The following is a 21,277-nucleotide window of genomic DNA, read 5'->3' on the forward strand; positions in this document are numbered from 1 at the left end:
ATCAAAAATCAGACAAACAAACAATTCTGGGGACAGGCCTGTATTCATTTGGTCATAACAATGACAGTGGTTTTTCTGGTTTTGTTATTTTATTTTATTTTAATTGATTGATTGCTACAGTTGTGGCTTTGTCAGAAGGTGCATCTAAGGACAGAGAAAATAGGTAAGTCCCACCTAAATTACCCATGGTGAAATTTTTTGCCCCTATTTAGGAACATAAAAGAATATAATGTAGGTGATGCATCTTATTTTCAAGAAGTCCTGAGATGGCTGGTTTACTGATTCATTAAACAGAATTATTGTGACTTGTTTATTTTGCTAGGCACAGAGAATGCAGTAGGAAAGCAGACACAGTTTATGTCCTCATGATGTTTAGGTCTGTCAGGGAAGCCAGACATTGAAAAAGTAATTGCAAATGTGCCGACAGTGACAAAGATTAAAGTGCAGAGTGCTGTGGAGACATCCCTTGGTCTGAGAAAGCAGGGAAGGCTTCCTGGAGGAAGTGGCTTTCAAGAGGAAGTTCTGTATCCACCCTTTCACTCACCAGTCAATAACTAAGGAGGATTTTTTTTCAGTCTTCAATCATGAGTACAATATTGAAAATAAAATTTTTCTGACTTTTAAAATCTTCACATACAGAAATTTAGACAAACACTGACCCCAGAAGACTTTTACACACATTTTAAAACATCATGTTTAGTTCTTTATTTCAAGTGACTAGCCTATACTAATTTCAAATTTTAAAGAATTTGACTCTAGAAATATTTCCTGTTGACTACTTAAAAAAATATCCTAGGACTTTGTCAGTCACTCACTAGACACTTAAGAAACATAAAACGTCTTTCTGTTCCCTCTCATTTCTTCCTCCCTGTTTTTTTTCCCTACAACCCTCATTTACCCAAGTGTTTAAATAGAACTCAGTGCCTTACTGATAGAAAGGGCTTGACCTAATTATCTTCCAAATTGCTAAAACATTCCTAAAACATGTAGATAGAAACCTTGAGTGTATAACAAAGAATTTTGATTCACAATCCAGTTTTATTTTATCTTTTATTCTTTTATTTAATCATGTCTCATCATTTATTGTATTCTATGTCTTAATAATTTTAGCTCTTTTCAAATAACAATTGCTGGAGAGGGTGAGGAGAAAGGGAACCCTCCTGCACTATTGGTGGGAATGTAAGTTGGTGTAGCCCACTGTGGAAAACAGTATGGGGGTTCCTCAAAAAACTAAAAATAGAGTTATTACCATATGATCCAACAATTCCACTCCTGGGCATATATCCAGACAAAACTATAATTGAAAAAGATACATGCACCCCTGTGTTCAAAGTAGCAATGTTCACAATAGCCAAGACATGGAAACAACATGAATGTCCAAAGATAAATGGATAAAGAAGGTGTGGTACATATATACAATGGAATGCTACTCAGCCATAAAGAAAGAATGAAATAATGCCATTTGCAGCAACATGGATGGACCTAGAGATTATCATACTGAGTGAAGTCAGATAGACTAAGACAAATACATGATATCACTTATATGTGGAATCTAAAATATGACACAAATGAACCTATGTACAAAACAGAAATAGTCTCACAAGCAAAGGGAACAGACTGGTGGTTGCCAAGAGGGAGAAGTGGGAGAGGGATGGATTGAGAGTTTAAGGTTAGCAGATGCAAACTATTATGTATAGAATGGATAAACAACAAGGTCCTACCCTGTAGCACAGGGAACTATATTCAGTATCCTGTGATAAACCATAATGCAAAAGAATATAAAAAAGAATGTATACATATGAGTACACATGTATAACTTAGTCACTTTGCTGTATAGCAGAAACTAGCATGACATTGTAAATCAACTATACATCAATAAAAAAAAACTTTAAAAATGTTGTAACAAAATAAAATAGTAATAACAATAATTTTAGCTCTTTAATTACATTTTATTCCTGTTTGTGTCCTGGAATATATATGAATAAAGGATGCATTTGAAGCAGATTAATATGCAGAGTATGCTTTCCTAATGCTCTTAAGACTACGGGGTACCTTCAATTCTGTTAGCACTCCCCTGGGTTACAGCTCATAAAAAACAGTTTCCGAAGTTTCCTTCATTTCAGAACATGGAATAATTCACCTCTAAATCAAGTAGACATACATAAGGTTTAGAATGACTATTTGAAAGCAATTCAAAGAAAACAGCATTATTTTGCAGCATTTCCATTTGGAGTAATAATTGATAGTTGATGATGATACTGTATTAATGTAATAAGAGGGCTTGTTTAAACCACAATTACTTACATGGAATGAATAAGGTTTCAGAAGTGCACAAGTCTGCTTGTTGAATTTCCTTTCGGCACACTCTTTTGCAACGGATCACCCTGAAAATCGAATTGTTATGATGAAATGATTATCAGAGGTAGCTGATAACATGAAAACGAAATGCAATTGCTGGCTTCCACTTTAACTTCTGCTGCCTTTGAGTCTGCAACCAGCAGCTATTTCAAAATACTGCATTATCCTGAACCCATATCTCTGCCTGCTCTGGTTTCCTGAGGCAATGTATTTCAACATCACACAAGCCCATTAGTTTAACTGTCTGTTTCTCTGAAGTTTAGCTCAAAACTTCTTCCACCTATCAGACAGTGGCTTGGTGTGTAAATAAATGCTTATGTGCCTTATGTTTAAATTCTCCTACTTTTAAATTTGGGATTTTCAGATTTGATTCATAGTAGCCATCTCCTATAAAGGAAATTCTGATTTTCTGTGTTAAACATCAAACCCCAAACTTGCATTTTAACATCTGGAATCTTGGAACCAAAATCCCAGAAATGTTCAAGAGGCAAAAATGCCTTATTTAGAGCTCTGCAAAACATAAGATCTACGTTATTGGCAGGAGGCAGGCATTTTCTTGAGATTTTGGAGAGGTTAGGAATTATGTGAATAACAGTTGGGTGAACGCAAAGTTTAGATTTCAGAACGTGGTTTTCTCTGCCATATAAGTTTAGTTTCCAACTTGTAAAAGAAGAGTTTGTCTCAGGGGTGGAACATCTCTCCTGACATTCAGTCATGCTTTTCCAAAAACAACTTCTGGGAAATAAATGCTTACTAATATGACAAGTTAAAACATTCAAAAGATTCTACTTCATTTCCTTCTCTATCCTTTAGTACCTGTGAAGTGAAAGTTATAAACAGCTGTTTGAAATACAAATGACAGCACAGGTCCATCCTAGCAAACATCTGATTTAATTTTCTTATTGTTTCCAATTGCCTAAATCTCATGTCTGTGAAGTACTAGCCAGTCCTTCAAAATAATATTAATGTTTATACTTGAAATCAAGGCTTAACTTTGCTCATAATTAATCTCAGAAATAACTAGTTTATTTCCGTGACCTTGCTGAGACCTGGTCACCTAAGGGGGATTATGCCTAACTGTACAGAAGAAATGGGATGGAGGTGGTGCGTAATTATTTTTAAGGAGAAAATAACATTAACATTGGCAGATACTTCTTGTATCTTTATCTAATTTCACATTAGGAAAAAGGGCCAAAGTTTCCATGTTTCTGCTCGTCATTTCACATTTATAGTTCCATTGTTTTGATCTTGCTTAACTGTTCTAGATATCTGCTTTCAAGAAGCAGAGGGGGAAAAGAAGAAACGTTTCGGCAATAATGAAAAAGACAACTTTGCGTCTCCTTCAATTTCTTTTAGAAGAAGGTAGACATTCTATAATACCTTCATTGTGCATTACTATTATGCCCTTATACTTCATCAATTAGATATCAATTAACAGAACATTCTTTTCAAAATGTAAATTGGTATGAGCAAAGACAAGCATCGGTCAAAATGCCTGTTGCTGGCTTTAGCCTGGCTGGGAAGACAGGGTCCATCTTGGCATGACAAGTGCGTTTGGGCTAACAATGCAAACAATATTTTTCTGCTTCCAATGTTGTATATATGGACTGCAGCTTTCATATCTAAAAACCAGTGATGCTATTTGTCCTACAAAATTTGAAATGCCACTGGATAAAATGAGAGCTTTGTCTTGCATGGAAGGTGAAGGAAGGAACTCTTTGCCAGTACCTTCCCTCCTATTCTCTTACTTGTTCTGTGTCCACCCCCCTTCCCTCCCTTCATGCCAATCCACCTCCCACTCTACCAGTTTGCAGAGACATCCCCCCTCTTCACCCAGACTCCCAGTTATCTTCCACTGTCTGGCTTCAGTCTCAGATGAAACCATTCTATTCAACCCCGACTTGTTCAGCTCTGTGTCAGCTCTGCCAGGAATGTTTGCACTTCCTAAGAGCTGTCCTGACGTGGGAATTAAATAGAATACGGGAATAAAGTGCTAATGGTGGAATTTCATACGCCAGAAGGGCAGGCTGGGGTAGGTATGGACACTTTCTCTGTCCTTTCAAAGAATACCAGGAAGGTGACCGCCAATCTTGCTCCTGTGAAATGGGGATCCACATACAAAAGCAAAAGGGTGTAGTTTGTGAAGCATGAAAATATTGCTAGTTGATTCAGAGAGAGTGTGTTTAGTTTTGAACTTCTGGCTCCTCCAAGGTCGCCGCTGTTCAGTCAGCTATCACTCACCCGCTTTTAGCCCATCTGTCAGATAACACAGAGGTGAAACCGTAAAAACGTTTTCTATTACTCATTCCCGAGGTGATATGGAACCTGTAGTGTTCTCAGGAACCCCTGGTGTGCTGGATGCTGTCATGAAAATAAGTGTCATGTTTACTGACTTGAGCTTTTACAGAAACTACAGGAATAGTCTGGACCCCTTGGGTATATAAGAAGAGATAGTTTGGCTACAGGGGGTCTGAAAATTTGGCAGACGTGGTGATGCTTACCAAACTCAACTATTGGTTATATTTGTCCAGTCCAGAGGGAGTTAAATCACTGCTGGGCACTCCACGCCTCTCTAATCTTATCCCAGAGAAGTGGAGTTCTGCCTTGGTTTATAGTTGAGGTCACAGGCGGGGCAGTGTTTGGACAGGGACTGGTGGAATTATGCCACATTGTTAACATTAAATAGCACTTGGTGGTGAGGACCTATGACAGCACTGGGGTCCTTTGACTCCTGAAGCATACTCTTGAAATAGATGCCTCACTGAGATGTGCTGGACTCGTAAGACACGTGAAGGGCTCTATGTGGCTTCCATCATTTATTTAATTTGAAAGAAGTTTGTTTTAAGAGACTTATCAGACAGTTAAGAAATGTTTCTAGGGAATAGAAAATGAGCAAGAAAATTGATCTCTGTTGTCAAAGTCACGCATTATAACTCACTTTCCAAGGTGACACAGTATCTCCTTGAGGGAAAAGCTGCCAAAAGCGCTGAAAGTGATCTGCCTGCTTTCTTTTCAAGCTGACTTGCAAGGGGGCGCTGGTCTTTCGAGACCATTAAATCCTTGTGTGAGGTTTGCGAATAACTACGTTCCTCCCTGTTTCTAAGAGAAGTTGAAATAAGGAAAATGATATTTGGCGGCCAGTTGTGTGAAAGTTAGTAAATCTCTGTTGAATTTCCCAATCATGGGCATGTATTTACTTTTTTTTTTTTTTTAAACAAAGGCCCTCTGTTTGCTTTTTTTTCTTAAACTTCACACTTCAATCATGCCTTTCACAGTGTGTGTGTGTGTGTGTGTATGTGTGTGTGTGTGTGATGTTGTGCTTTCCAGGAGTGGCATGTGACTGTGCTGTTTAATCAGGGCTATATTTAAAAACAAATTTGCAAGGGAGTGTTTCTCACGTTATTAACGAGATAAAGTCAGAGTGAAGCAAGCTCTGTCGCAAAGGGCGAGTGTCACGCAGCAGGAAGTCCCAGCCACCTCTTCCAGTCCTGCTTCAGCCACCCGCCACCTCCCTGGCAACACAGAGCACCGCACAGAGGAAATGCCCTCCCTTGGCCACAAGTGCCTCCTGGTCCTCCACGGGCCATCCGGCCCCAGGGCCCTGCATCCACTCTGACTTGCCAGCAATCCTGCCAACTTCTTTACACATGGCTTTTGTTTGGGATCTTCGGGGAGTCACAGTGCCAGGACCCTCCACAAGAGTCAAATCAAGATTGCGTTTCTCAAAGTCCTACAGGTATTGCTCTTTCTTTTTCTGGCTGGGAAGAGTTTTCTTTTTTCATCAGCCTCTGTAGCTTTAGGCCCCCTGCAAAGAAGTCTTTGCCCTGTGTTGATCTGTTTAATTTCTATTTCCTATACTGCATTAAATTGGCAGGATGAATTAGTAGTATACAGAATAGGAGCTAAGAAGATGTGAACCTTAACATAATCAGGGGTATTTGGGAACCCACAGGAGTAGAAGGAAATTGACTAACTCTAAAAGCTGATGAGTTAAATGGTGAACTTATAAAAGCATTCCTGTGACTGGCATCTGGAAAACAAGTGTGTTAGCCAGCCGAATGGACTTAATGTAGCCAGAATTGGTCATACTAACCTTCAGTTAATCCTTTAAATGTAAGGAAAGGGCTCTAGTTTGATTCAGCAAGCAAACAAGCAACAACAACAAAACACTGCTGTGTTGTTTATAAGGGTTTCAGGTCACATTCACATGGAAAAGTGGAAACTATCTCTGTGGTCTAGGTTGTAGTTCAGAGTTTTAATGTTGCCCAGGAGAAATAGAAACTATGAAATTGAAGTAAATATGTTATTAATCTGTTATGTCTAAAGATTTCTATAGAAATCATATGAAAAATCTTGACCTCATGACCTCAATAAATTGTCAGTTACAGCTTTGCTTTACATCCAAGTTAGCTTATTTTGATCAAATAACTAGGTAAAACAGAAGACGCAGAAAAATCTTTGATTTCCTTCTTTGCTCTAGTGTTTTAGATATTTACAAGAAAAAGATTGATTCCTCACACAGTTTTTGTTTCTGATTGGTTAGTCTGTAGCACTGCAAGCTATTTCACCAATAGCAAATGGAGGTGAAATTGTCTGCAAAATCTCAAGACTAGGTCTTCCTTCTTTAGACCAAATGTAACATATGTAGAAACTACCAGGCCTTTATAAAAGTATGCGTTAAATTTGGATTAAAATGTGTTCTGATCTACTCGCATAGAAAATATTCAAAGTTTAGATTAAAATAATTCACAAGAATTATTTATTTGTTTTAGACAGTGTGAAAGATAGTACCCTTGGAATATTTTAGGGAGCTATAAAATCAGAGGAATCAAATTACAAAATTCCCTAGTAAAAATGCATAAGCAAACTTTGAAAGGGGTAAATAAAAGTTGGCAGTTAAAGGTGTAAGTAGTACTTTCTTACTACTAGCTGTACATCTACTTCTACTTCAAAACAAAATAAATACCATTTATTTTTATTAATTATGTTAATTTGTTACAGTTAAGACTCTGCTTCAACATTAGAAATTATATGCCTACTCTATGCTTTACTTTCTACTGAATGCACTTCTCATGTTTATTATTTGCATCTCATGCTTATTATGTGCTAAGATGTATGCTCATCAAAGATTTGTAAGCATTACTGTGCATATTTCCAATAGATGGTAGTTTCTAGACACTTATTGTTGAGATCTGATAACAAGTTTCTAAATATCATAAATATCAAACTGCTGGGTAAGGTGAAAACAATAGTGTGTTGGACTAAAGAATTTCAGAAATCTCAGGAAATGCAGAGTTTAAGCTCTACTGTATGATTTGTAGATATATTATGAAATTTGCCTTCTTGGTATGTCAAAAATATTTTCCTTTTCCTTGGTCAATTCGATCCTTTCAGAAATACAACAAGCACTGGAATGTCTAAGGATGAGTTTTCTATGTATTTAAATGCCCTGTGTTTGTAGTTCTAACAAGTTTCTTTCATAATGAGTTTAAGAGGTGAGGGTGACATCCAGAATAGCCATCGTGGGCCAATCTCCTTTGAAATCTGAGAGACTTTGTCCCTCATATATTTGCTTTTAATTTGAATATTAATTGCCCATGAAATAATTAATTTTTATATGTACTGTCTTCATTGTTCTGTGGATCCTATTTTCTCTCTCCCTTTGGACTATAAATTCCTTGAAGCCAGAGGCTCCCTTACATGCGTGGAGAATGCCATTAATGCGTGTTCAATGAAGTATCTTGCTACTGTCTCTTAGTTGGTGTCACCCTTTTATTTGTAAAATCAACTTGCTGATATGATCGGGGCCTATCATAGGCCAGGAGTCCAGTGGAAGGTTAAGAAGCTAGGACAGCAGTTGGACACTCTCATGTCACATTTTCAGAGATCTCTCAGTGCTTAAAAAAAAGAGTATGCATTCAGTCACAGCAATATACTGACAATAATGAAAAAAAGATGCTTATTGTACAGCTTTAAACTTTTAACAGACCACACCACCTCAAATGCACCATGAGTCAAAGTATTTATGTATGTGTACACACACACACACACACACACACATGCACTCACACATCTACATTTAGTTCTGAACGGCACGATTTATTTTCACAGCATTCCTGGAGTCAAAAGTGTTAAGCTATTTGATGTAAACATTTAAACTATCCCACAATTTTGCAACCCAGTTTTTGTATTTCTTCATTTCTTTTTTAATATAGGAGATCTTTAAAACATGGAAGTAACTTAAGCTTATCTTGACCTTTGAGAGGCTTTAGACATAATTCCACTATTGAAGCAACTGAAATAACTAGGTGTTAACCAACATTTCTTTGTTGAGTTTATCCTTTATAAGTTTGTTTGTTTAATAAAAATAATTTTGTATTTTGTAAAAATCCCCACACGTGTCTAGTAGAGTATTATTTCTTTCTTTGAAGATTGAATGCATATTACACATGATACTGGTGATACACTTGGGTTTAAGCTGAATATTTGTCTCTGGCATTGTTTTCACTCCCTGGTGGCATTCAGGATGAAGGAAAGCCAAGTCTGTAAAGAGTCTGATTTTTTTAAGTAACAGTAAATCATATGTATTTAATGAGTGTTGATCCCTGAGAAATACAACCTTAGGTAGTTATGCTTAAAGTAGATCTGAAAGTTGTTTTTCAGCGGTGGTGAGTTTTTGCCTTTTATGGGTAAAATGTACTTACAGAGAAAGCCAAATATAATTAATATGTAGCTTATTAAGCTAAATTTGACTTGATGTGGAAACAGAGAGAGTCAGAGACAGACAGAGAGAGAAAGAGGATTACATCCTAAGGAGGCTAATTTTCCTCTGTGGACCTGGAATAAGAATCAATCATTACTTTAGAGCCACACCTCTCATGTCTGTCTTAGAGGAGAGAGAGAGGGGAATGATGTGCTTATGTTAGATTTGAGTGAACTCACGTTGAAGGTTTGAACATAGTACCTGAAAAAATTGGGAAGAAAATGATATGGGAAGCGAAGAACGAACAAGGAGCTAGTACTTAGCAGATTGGTGGCCTCTGACTATTCTCCAAGGGAACACTAGGACATTTTGTTTTTTAAAGATGTTATTGTTTAAAGTTATAGTGACAGTCAAGGAAACTTGAAATAGCAAGTTACTCTTCTAGGGATGGTCTTGTCTTCCAACCAGAACAAATCACAAAACTTTCTGCTTTCTGTCTTCTCAAAAAGGAATGTTAAGAGGAACATATTATATGGGGACTGTGGAGTGTGTATTGTACAAATAGAGGAGAACACCATCCAAGGTACCTTGACGTGCAGGGTAGAGGTGATTTCACTAACATCCCACAGGCCAGAAAAAAAGTATGCTCTAGTTTTCCTGCCCCTTACACTAATAGGCATCATGGAATATACTACATTATTGACTATTTGCAGAAACAAACAACCCTAGATAAACTTAAATCACCTCCTGTGCAAATCTTGGACAGTTATGCTCAAATCCACAACTTTGTTCTGGAGATTTTTAAGTAGCAGTTATTTGCAAGGACAATTGGAAAATACTGTCTCTTAGCTACTCTTTGTTCCTACTGAAACTGAAGTGTAGCACATCAATGGCTGTCAAATTAAACCTCAGTTTGCCCACTAGAAAATGCTGACTAGAGCCCAAGTCTTAGAAAGAGAAAGGAGTGCCACCCACAAATCAGTAAGCTAGGATGTAACTTTCTAAGTATCACATTAGCACCTCCTGTTGTATGGCATTAAAAAAATTTTTTTTTGTAAAGCTTTTCAGATGTAACAGATGTTAATAACTGCTCTTTTTAGTGTTCTGTTCCGTAGCTCATCTCATTCAATTTTTTAGGGTAAGTGAAGAGGATGGGTATAATTACCACCAAATAAGAGAAGAATTGCAGGTTCAGGGATCAGAGGCTACACAACACACATGTGGTCAGAAGTCCAGAGTAAGAGTAATAAGTTTGAAATTGTATTGGGAACTTATTATGTGCCAGACAGTGTTCCCAAGGCTCTACATATATTATCTCATTTCATCCCACAAAACAACCGCACAAGGGGGACTGGCATTGCCTTTTTCTTACAGATAAGGAAACTGGGCAGAGAGAGTTTAAGAAACTTGCCCAAGTCTGAACCTTGGCAGGCTATCCTAGAGGCTAGACTTCTAGTCACTTTGCCACCTCTCATTTCCTGATCACATCTTCTCATCACCGCACAAAGAGAAGTTCCAGAATGAGAGGTGTCATTCCAATAGACTTAACTAGGCTCATTGAACTCAACTCAGAATCTTCCTCTGAAGAAAGAACACTTGTAAATTTGTTGTAGAACAGGGCTTAGTGATCGATCAAAATATAAAGTTATCAAATAATATCAGAACAGATGGCCTCACCCACCAGAGGGCAGATAGCAGAAGCAAGAAGAACTACAATCCTACACCCTGTGGAACAAAAACCACATTCCCAGAAAGATAGAGAGATGAAAAGGCAGAGGGCTATGTACCAGATGAAGGGACAAGATAAAACCCCAGAAAAACAACTAAATGAAGTGGAGATAGGCAACCTTCCAGAAAAAGAATTCAGAATAATGATAGTGAAGATGATCCAGGATCTCGGGAAAACAATGGAGGCAAAGATCGAGAAGATGCAAGAAATGTTTAACAAAGACCTAGAAGAATTAAAGAACAAACAAACATAGATGAACAATACAATAACTGAAATGAAAACGACACTAGAAGGAATCAATAGCAGAATAACTGAGGCAGAAGAACGGATAAGTGACCTGAAAGACAGAATGGTGGAATTCACTGCTGCAGAACAGAAAAAAGAAAAAAGAATGAAAAGATATGAAGACAGCCTAAGAGACCTCTGGGACAACATTAAATGCCACAACGTTCATGTTATAGGGGTCCCAGAAGGAGAAGTGAGAGAGAAAGGACCCGAGAAAATATTTGAAGAGCTTATAGTCGAAAACTTCCCTGACATGGAAAAGGAAATAGCCACCCAAGTCCAGGAAGTGCAGCAAGTCCCATACAGGATAAACCCAAGGAGAAACACGCCGAGACACATAGTAATCAAATTGGCAAAAATTAAAGAAAAAGAAAAATTACTGAAAGCGGCAAGGGAAAAAAGACAAATAACATAAGGTTAACAGCTGACTTTCCAACAGAAATGCTACAAGCCAGAAGGGAGTGGCATGACATACTTAAAGTGATGAAAGCGAAGCATCTACAACCAAGATTACTCTACCCAGCAAGGATCTCATTCAGATTCGATGGAGAAATCAAAGCTTTACAGACAAGCAAAAGCTAAGAGAATTCGGCACCACCAAACCAGCTCTACAACAAATGCTAAAGGAACTTCTCTAAGTGGGAAACACAAGAGAAAAAAAAGACCGACAAAAACAACCCAAAACAATTAAGAAAATGGTCATAGGAACATACATATCGATAATTACCTTAAACGTCAATGGATTAAATGCTCCAACCAAAAGACACAGGCTTGCTGAATGGATACAAAAACAAGACCCATACATATGCTGTCTACAAGAGACCCACGTCAGACCTAGGGACACATACAGACTGAAAGTGAGGGGATGGAAAAAGATATTCCATGCAAATGGAAATCAAAAGAAAGCTGTAGTAGCAATACTCATATCAGATAAAGTAGAGTTTAAAATAAAGAAAGTTACAAGAGACAAGGAAGGACACTACATAATGATCAAGGGATCAATCCAAGAAGAAGGTATAACAATTATAAATATATATGCACCCAACATAGGAGCACCTCAATACATGAGGCAACTACTAACACCTATAAAAGAGGAAATAGACAGTAACACAATGATAGTGGGGGACTTTAACACCTCACTTACACCAATGGAGAGATCATCCAAAATGAAATAAGGCAACAGAAGCTTTAAATGACACAATAGACCAGATAGATTTAATTGATATTTATAGGACATTCCATCCAAAAACAGCAGGTTACACTTTCTTCTCAAGTGCACACAGAACATTCTCCAGGAAACAGCATATCTTGAGTCACAAATCAAACCTCAATAAATTTAAGGAAATTGAAATCATGTCAAGCATCTTTTCTGACCACAACGCTATGAGATTAGAAATGAATTACAGGGGAAAAAACCATAAAAAACACAAACACATGGAGGCTAAAAACTACATTACTAAATAACCAAGAGATCACCAAAAAAATCGAAGAGGAAATCAAAAAATACCTAGAGACAAATGACAAAACACGACAATCCAAAACCTATGGGATGCAGCAAAAGCAGTTCTAAGAGGGAAGTTTATAGTTATACAAGCCTACCTCAAGAAACAAGAAAAATCTCAAACAATCTAACCTTACAGCTTAAGGAACTAGATAAAGAAGAACAACAAAACCCAAAGTTAGCAGAAGGAAAGAAATCATAAAGATCAGAGCAGAAATAAATGAAATAGAAACAAAGAAAACAGAAGCAAAGATCAATAAAACTAGAAGCTGGTTTCTTGAGAAGATAAACAAAATTGATAAACCATTAGCCAGACTCATCAAGAAAAAGAGGGAGAGGACTCAAATCCATAAAATTAGAAATGAAAAAGGAGAAGTTAAACAGACACTGCAGAAATACAAAGCATCCTAAGAGACCACTAAAAGCAACTCTATGGCAATAAAATGGACAACCTGGAAGAAATGGACAAATTCTTAGAAAGGTATAACCTTCCAAGACTGAACCCGGAAGAAATAGAAAATATGAACAGAACAATCACAAGTAATGAAATTGAAACTGTGATTAAAAATCTTCCAACAAACAAAAGTCCAAGACTAGATGGCTTCACAGGTGAACTCAATCAAACATTTAGACAAGAGCTAACACCCATCCTTCTCAAACTCTGCCAAAAAATTGCAGAGGAATGAACACTCCCAAACTCATTCTCTGAGGCCACCATCACCCTGATACCAAAACCAGAAAAAGATACTACAAAAAAAAGAAAATTACAGACCAATATCACTGATGAATATAGATGCAAAAATCCTCAACAAAATACTAGCAAACAGAATCCAATAACACATTAAAAGGATCATACACCATGATCAAGTGGGATTTATCCCAGGGGATGCAAGGATTCTTAAATATATGCAAATCAATCAACGTGATACACCATATTAACAAATTGAAGAATAAAAACCATATGATCATCTCAATAGATTCAGAAAAAGCTTTTGACAAAATTCAACACCCATTTATGATAAAAACTCTCCAGAAAGTGGGCGTAGAGGGAACCTACCTCAACATAATAAAGGCTTGGGGAGGGTGGGAGGGAGGGAGATGCATGAGGGAAGGGATGTGGGAACAGATGTATATGTATAACTGATTCACTTTGTTATAAAACAGAAACTAATTTAAAAAAACATAATAAAGGCTATATACAACAAACCCACAGCAAACACCATCCTCAATGGTGAAAAACTGAAAGCATTTCCTGTAAGATCAGGAACAAGACAAGGATGTCCACTCTCACCACTGTTATTCAACATAGTTTTGGAAGTCCTAGCCTTGGCAATCAGAGAAGAAAAAGAAATAAAAGGAATACAAATTGGAGAAGAAGAAGTAAAACTGTCACTGTTTGCAGATGACATGATACCATACATACAGAATCCTAAAGATGCTATCAGAAAACTATGAGAGCTAATCAATGAATTTGGTAAAGTTGCAGGATACAAAATTAATGCACAGAAATCTCTTGCATTCCTATACGCTAATGATGAAAAACCTGAAAGTGAAATTAAGAAAACACTCCCATTTACCACTGCAACAAAAAGAAAAAAATACCCTGGAATATACCTACCTAGGGAGACAAAAGTCCTGTATGCAGAAAACTATAAGACACTGATGAAAGAAATTAAAGATGATACCAATAGATGGAGAGATATACCATGTTCTTGGATTGGAAGAATCAATATTGTGAAAATGACTATACTTCCCAAAGCAATCTACAGATTCAATACAATCCCTATCAAATTACCAATGGCATTTTTTATGGAACTAGAACAAAAAATCTTAAAATTTGTATGGAGACACAAAAGACCCCGAATAGCCAAAGCAGTCTTGAGGGAAAAATACGGAGCTGGAGGAATCATACTCTCTGACTTCAGACTCTACTACAAAGCTACAGTAATCAAGAAACAGAAACATAGATCAATGGAACAAGATAGAAAGCCCAGAGGGAAACCCACACACCTATGGTCAACTAATCTATGACAAAGCGGACAAGGATATACAATGGAGAAAAGACAGTCTCTTTATTAAGTGGTGCTGGGAAAACTGGACAGCTACACGTAAAAGAATGAAATTAGAACACTCCCTAACACCATACACAAAAATAATCTCAAAATGGATTTGAGACCTAAATGTAAGATTGGACACTATAAAACTCTTAGAGGAAAACATAGGAAGAACACTCTTTGACATAAATCACAGCAAGATCTTTTTTAATCCACCTTCTAGAGTAATGGAAATAAAAACAGAAATAAACAAATGGGACCTAATGAAACTTAAAGTCTTTTGCACAGTAAAGGAAACCATCAACAAGACGAAAAGACAGCCCTCAAAATGGGACAAAATATTTGCAAATGAATCAATGGACAAAGGATTAATCTCCAGATTATATAAACAGGTCATGCAGCTCAATATTAAAAAAAGAAACAACCCAATCCAAAAATGGGCAGAAGACCTTAATAGACATTTCTCCAAAGAAGATATACAGATGGCCAAGAAGCTCATGAAAAGCTGCTCAACATCACTAATTATTAGAGAAATGCAAATCAAAACTACAGTGAGGTATCACCTCACACCAGTTAGAATGGCTTCATCAGAAAATCTACAAACAACAAATGCCGGAGAGGGTGTGGAGAAAAGGGAACCCTCTAGCACTGTTGGTGTGAATGTAAACTGATACAGCCACTACAGAGAACAGTATGGAGGTTCCTTAAAAAACTAAAAATAGAATTACCATATGATTTAGCAATCCCACTACTGGGCCTATACCCAGAGAAAACCACAATTCAAAAAGACACATGCACTCTAATATTCATTGCAGCACTACTTACAATAGCCAGGTCATGGAAGCAACCTAAATGCCCATTGAGAGAAGAATGGATAAAGAAGTTGTAGTACATATATACGATGGAATATTACTCAGCCATAAAAAGGAATGAAATTGGGTCATTTGTTGATACGTGGATGGGTCTAGAGACTGTCATACAGAGTGAAGTAAGTGTAAGTCAGAAAGAGAAAAACAAATATATATTAACACATATATGTGGAACCTAGAAAAATGGTACAGATGAACCAGTTTGCAGGGCAGAAATTGAGACACAGATGTAGAGAACAAACATATGGACACCAAGGGGGGAAAGCCGTGAGGGGGTGGTGGTGGTGGTGTGGTGAATTGGGCGATTGGAATTGACATGTGTACACTGATGTGTATAAAATTGATGACTAATAATAACCTGCTGTATAAAAATATAAAAAAATAATAATATCTGAACAGTCTTCTAACCTAATTGGGATTGGCTTAAAGTAGTGTTAAGCGAACGCATCAAAATATGTGTTTCTTATGGGAAAAAAAAGGAAACTAATCAGTGGTTTTATGTGCTTCTCTCCTCTCCCTGGGTTTTGCTTCATCAGCTTCCATCTGGCCTATTTCCTGTGGCCAGAAACACTGGTCATGGTCGTATTTTACTGCCGAAATGTTGCTCCTTGGCCAGCTGTTCAGAGGAGCCAGAAGATTCTCTGAGCTACAGAGGTCAACTTCATCCCGTCTCATGCCTATTTATTCCATTGACATTATCTTGAATGTAGAAACATCATTCTTAATGATATTCCAAATCGTGAGTAATATTAGCTAAATTGAAGATGAGTAACGTAGTTTCCTTATAGGCAACACAGCAGTCATTATGAGAATAACGTCATGGTTAACAACCATTCCACATTGTGGGAGGGGGCAGGGTATAGGAGGGAGACTTTGGCTTTAGAACCAAACAGACCAAGCTTGAATGCCAGCTCTGCTGCTTTCTTAACTGGGTAATTCCCCAACCTCCATTAGCAGATTCCCAGTCTGTAAGTGGAAAATAAAAATGTCTGCTTTAAAGGGCCAGTGTGCCCTTAAATGAAATATGTACATAAAAGTTGGCCTGCCTACCATCTCTTTAATAGCATTTTCTACACTTCCCTTAGGGTTTCACCAATTCTGTGATGCTTCTCTTGTAAATTACATAGTGGTTAACTGTTATCATTGGAACCACTCTTGGTTACAGAATAGCACAATACAGCTCGCCTATAAACAATTATCTTATAAGCAACTTGCACATAGAAAAACAGCCTCACCTTGACAAGATACTGGGTATAGTGATTAAGAGCTGGTTGGCTTGCCAGCTGCACTGCTGAGGTTGAAATGTCAACACTTTTACAGCTCCGAGACATTGGTCAAGCTACTTCACTTCAGACTGCCTTAGTTTTCTCATCTGTTAAATGGGAGGGTGTGAGGATTAAGTGTGTTAGTCATAGGTCATGCCTGGCACGTAGACAACACTAAAATTAATGTTACTTAGTAGTAGTACATACTAGAATGTAAGCTCCATGTGGCAGCAATTTTTGTCTTTTTTTCCACCTCTGCATTGCCAGTGCCTGGAAGGGTGTGTGACATATAGTAGATGCTTGATGTATATGTATTGAATGAATGAACTGATCAGCCAATATTTTTAGGCCCCTGACAAGAGTAAGGACACTCTGCTTTCTTTCCCCGTATCATGGCACAGAGAGTTAAAGCTGAAGAGACGTCAGAGTTTGTCAGCTCAAACCCATCACCCAGCATTGAAAAGCCTGAAGACCACTCTATCTCTTAAGTAGGTCAAGTCAATCTAATGCAAAAGACAAACATTCCAAGAGCAACAAATGTGTAAGCAACATTCCAAAAAGAAAGCCTGGGAGTGAACCTGAGAAAGAGGAACTTTGTGCTGGGCTAGAGGAACACACTCTGTAAGAACTAACGTGACCATGAATAAAACACTCGAATGCATTCATTCAGAGACTGTTTGTTAAATGCCAGTGATAAGCTTGGTCAGTGGCATGCTGGTAAATGTTAACAGCCAGTTCTCTGTGAAGACACCAAAAAAGCTTATTTGTAGTATTTGCTGATTTCTGTGGCAAAAATTCTCCCACCAGCCCACTTCAAGCCACAGAGGTCACTAAATATGCAGTTGGCAAGAGATGCAGAATGGCACATATAGGTACAATGACGTAAATGACCTCAAGAACATAGATAATAGTAAAGTGTAGTCAAATTATTAAGTGATGAGTTTTGAATATTTAATACCATTCTTTTCAACATAATTTATTTAATTGTAAGTTTAAATAATTTAATTTTTAGGGCTTCCCTGGTGGCGCAGTGGTTGAGAGTCCGCCTGCCGATGCAGGGGACACGGGTTCGTGCCCTGGTCCGGGAAGATCCCACATGCCGCGGAGCGGCTAGGCCCGTGAGCCATGGCCGCTGAGCCTGCGCATCCGGAGCCTGTGCTCCGCAATGGGAGAGGCCACAACAGTGAGAGGCCTGCGTACAGCAAAAAAAAAAAAAAAAAAAAAAAAAAAAAAATTTAATTTTTATGGTCACTAGGTATAACAACTGACTTAGAAATACTCCTGAAAATTTAACAGTTCGCTATTGCCAACTAGTGTGGATGGTTCCAGCACAGCCCTGTGCCTGGTGCTTTATTAGCCACGTAAAAATATTTACCTTATATTGGGGATAAAATGAAGAGGAAAGTGGTTGGGGGATAGGTCTTTGCTCTCATAAAGCTTACTTTCTAGTGGAGGAAGGCAGAAAATAAACAACAAAATGAAATAAAATAGGGACTGCAAAGGGAGATTCTGCTTGGGGAACTCAAGGGAGCCTTCATGGAGAAAATGTCAATATGTAAGTTGAAACATTTTCATTCCATACATCCATGGGTACATTTGCAGTCCTAGGCAGACAAAGCATAACTTAGATTGCATCAAGTTGATGAAACTATATGGGTATTGACCTCATTACTGACTGCGTTCTTGGTCAGATCAGACTCCAATCTCTTGAGTGAATTTGCCTTTGCTTCACCTTTATTGTAAAAATACATGGAAATATAAAAAGGAGATGGAAGAGAAGGAGCGATTTACACAATCCAAGAAGCTATACTAGATTCACACACAAAAAAGAAAAAGGAATCCAAACCTAACAACAAAGATAGTCATCAAATCACAAGAAAACAAAAGAAGAAGAAAGGAACAAAAAAGACCTACAAAAGCAACCCCCAAACAATTTACAAAATGGCAATAAGAACATGCATTCAATAACCACTTTAAATGTAAATGGACTAAATGCCCAATCAAAAGACATTAAGTGGCTGAATGGAGAGAGTGGTTTTTCTGGGGTTTTTTTTTTTGCAGTACGCGGACCTCTCACTGCTGTGACCTCTTCTGTTGCAGAGCACAGGCTCCAGATGCACAGGCTCAGCGGCCATGGCTCACTGGCGCAGACGCTCCACGGCATGTGGGATCTTCCGGGACCGGGGCATGAACCCGTGTCCCCTGCATCAGCAGGTGGTCTGTCAACCACTGCACCACCAGGGAAGCCCAAGAGTGTATTTCGAATTACATTTTTTCATCTAATCCTCAAAAAGTTTCATATGTAGAAAATATTAAAGCAAAAAAATTGCAAGTTAAAAATTGATAACAGGGCTTCCCTGGAGGCACAGTGGTTGAGAGTCCGCCTGCCAATGCAGAGGACACAGGTTCGTGCCCCGGTCCAGGAAGATCCCACATGCTGCGGAGCGGCTGGGCCCATGAGCCATGGCCGCTGAGCCTGCGCATCCGGAGCCTGTGCTCCACAACGGGAGAGGCCACAGCAGTGAGAGGCCTGCGTATCAAAAATAAATAAATAAATAAATAACAATAGTATGTCATATACAAATACTTTTTTTCTTGATATGGCTATCCACATCTGTCCCCAAAACATGGACGTCATAAGCTAAGAGTAATTATGTGATGAATTTTTTAAAGTATTTGTTTATTTTATTTATTTATTTATTTTTGGCTGCATTGGATCTTAGTTGCAGCATGCAGGATCTTCGTTGTGGCACGCAGGCTCTTCCTTGAGGTGTGTGGGCTCTTCATTGAGGCGGGGGCTCTCTAGTTGTGGTGTGCGGGCTCCAGAGCACGTGGGCTCTGTAGTTTCTGACATGTAAGCTCTCTAGTTGAGGCGTGCGTGCTTAGTTGCCCTGTGGCATGTGAGATCTTAGTTCCCCAACTAGGGATTGAACCCAGGTCCCCTGCATTGGAAGGCAGATTCTTAACCACTGGACCACCAGGGAAGTCTCAGTGTGATTAATTTTTGATCTTCAAAACTAATCATACAAATGTAAAATCTTGGATTCGAAGGAAAGCTAGCCAAACCAAACTTTTCTCTAACACATACATTTTTTGGATGGTACCTTTAAGTGTTAGGCTTCTAATGCTTGTTGCTTGATCCCTTTTGGCAATTAACTTGTCTTTAATTGATTTGTGGATTATCTACTGAAAATTGTTATGAGTAACAGAATGTAATGGCAGAATTTGTTTATATAGGGTAACAAAGTAGATTGGCTGGGAGGAGTGGTTTAACTCTGTAAAGTATCCTTGGTTTTCAGAGATTTTTCTTTTTACATATGGCAGTGTTTAGATAGAGAATGAAAAACTAGCTGAATCTGATTAGTGTTCTCATCCAAAGGGAAGATTGATGTCCTATTTAAGAATCACATTAGCTTGATTACGTAAATACATTCTCTAGTGAAAGGGTGGTCACTTTAGGGGAGAGAAAAACATAACAAGAAAATCCTTCTGCCATCTTTGGGTTGTACTTTACAAAAAGCTCTCATCTGTGGGTTCCACAAAGTATCACTGCCCTGATATCAGATGAACTACAAGAGGAAAACATTTTATCACTCACATTACTATTTTATTTTTATAATATTACTGTTTCCTAGAAAATGACTAGATATTTCCCTGCCATAACTTTCCTTAGGTCTTTGTCATAAACTTCAAAATGTCTTGAGCAAAGGTGGTTGCCTGTTGCCAGTGGTACTGCTGCCACTGGGCATGGTTTTGCCCTGTCTTCCCTTGTCAAGGGTAAGAATGACCCTTACAACTTCTGTTGTATGTGCTGCTTTCCTAAGCCTTGGCTGAGATACTTAGGGACAAGAAACATCAGGTTTGTCCTGCTAAAGAAATCCATGTGAGCTGAGGCAACAGAAACATCAGGAACATATGACTTGCAGAAATGCCAAGAAAGGGGAAGAAGAAGTTATTGGCTGGGGAGACAATATCTTGTGTTTTGGAATGAACTTAAAAGGCTTAATGTTTATGTTAGCCCTCTATGACTTAAAAAAAAAAAAAAGTATCTTGGGCTTCCCTGGTGGCGCAGTGGTTGAGAGTCCTCCTGCCCATTCAGGGGACACGGGTTCGTGCCCCGGTCAGGGAGGATCCCACATGCCGCGGAGCGGCTGGGCCCGTAAGCCATGGCCGCTGAGCCTGCGCATCTGGAGACTGTGCTCCGCAACGGGAGAGGCCACAACAGTGAGAGGCCCGCATACCGCAAAAAAAAAACAAAAAAAAAGTATCTTGCCTTCCCAGTGTTGGTTAAAAAGGGAGAGGCTCTCTTTCTATGTCCAGTTATTTCTATGTAACCCTTAGCACTCTGTGAGATTCTAATTGGTTATTATAGGTGTGAATGTGCTACTAGGTGAGAAAAAAAAATGCTTAACCAGTTTTACTCATATAACCAGTAGTCAGCTGCCAAGGATACAAGCTCCCAAGAATACCCCTTCATGCTTCCCTCCAGTCACTCTAATTCCAAAGATAACCA

General features: G+C 38.3%; 1 protein-coding gene across 6 annotated transcripts in view; it reads left to right on the forward strand.

Annotated features, from left to right (window-relative positions):
- The window catches only part of PDE4D (phosphodiesterase 4D), a gene marked incomplete at both ends in the record, with an annotated part of 1,136,097 nt that overhangs the window by 766,758 nt on the left and 348,062 nt on the right, over window positions 1-21,277 (forward strand). Inside the window, one exon of one of the 6 annotated variants that reach the window (XM_079703998.1) lies at window positions 6,006-6,094. The exons of the other annotated variants lie outside the window; for them this stretch is intronic. Coding sequence (XP_079560124.1) covers window positions 6,006-6,094 — 89 coding nt within the window. Of the gene's footprint in view, window positions 1-6,005; window positions 6,095-21,277 lie in introns of those variants that run through there. 6 annotated transcript variants of the gene reach the window in all.

The sequence above is a fragment of the Hyperoodon ampullatus genome (assembly GCF_949752795.1).
Source record: "Hyperoodon ampullatus genome assembly, chromosome: 4".
NCBI classification, from domain to species: domain Eukaryota; kingdom Metazoa; phylum Chordata; class Mammalia; order Artiodactyla; family Ziphiidae; genus Hyperoodon; species Hyperoodon ampullatus.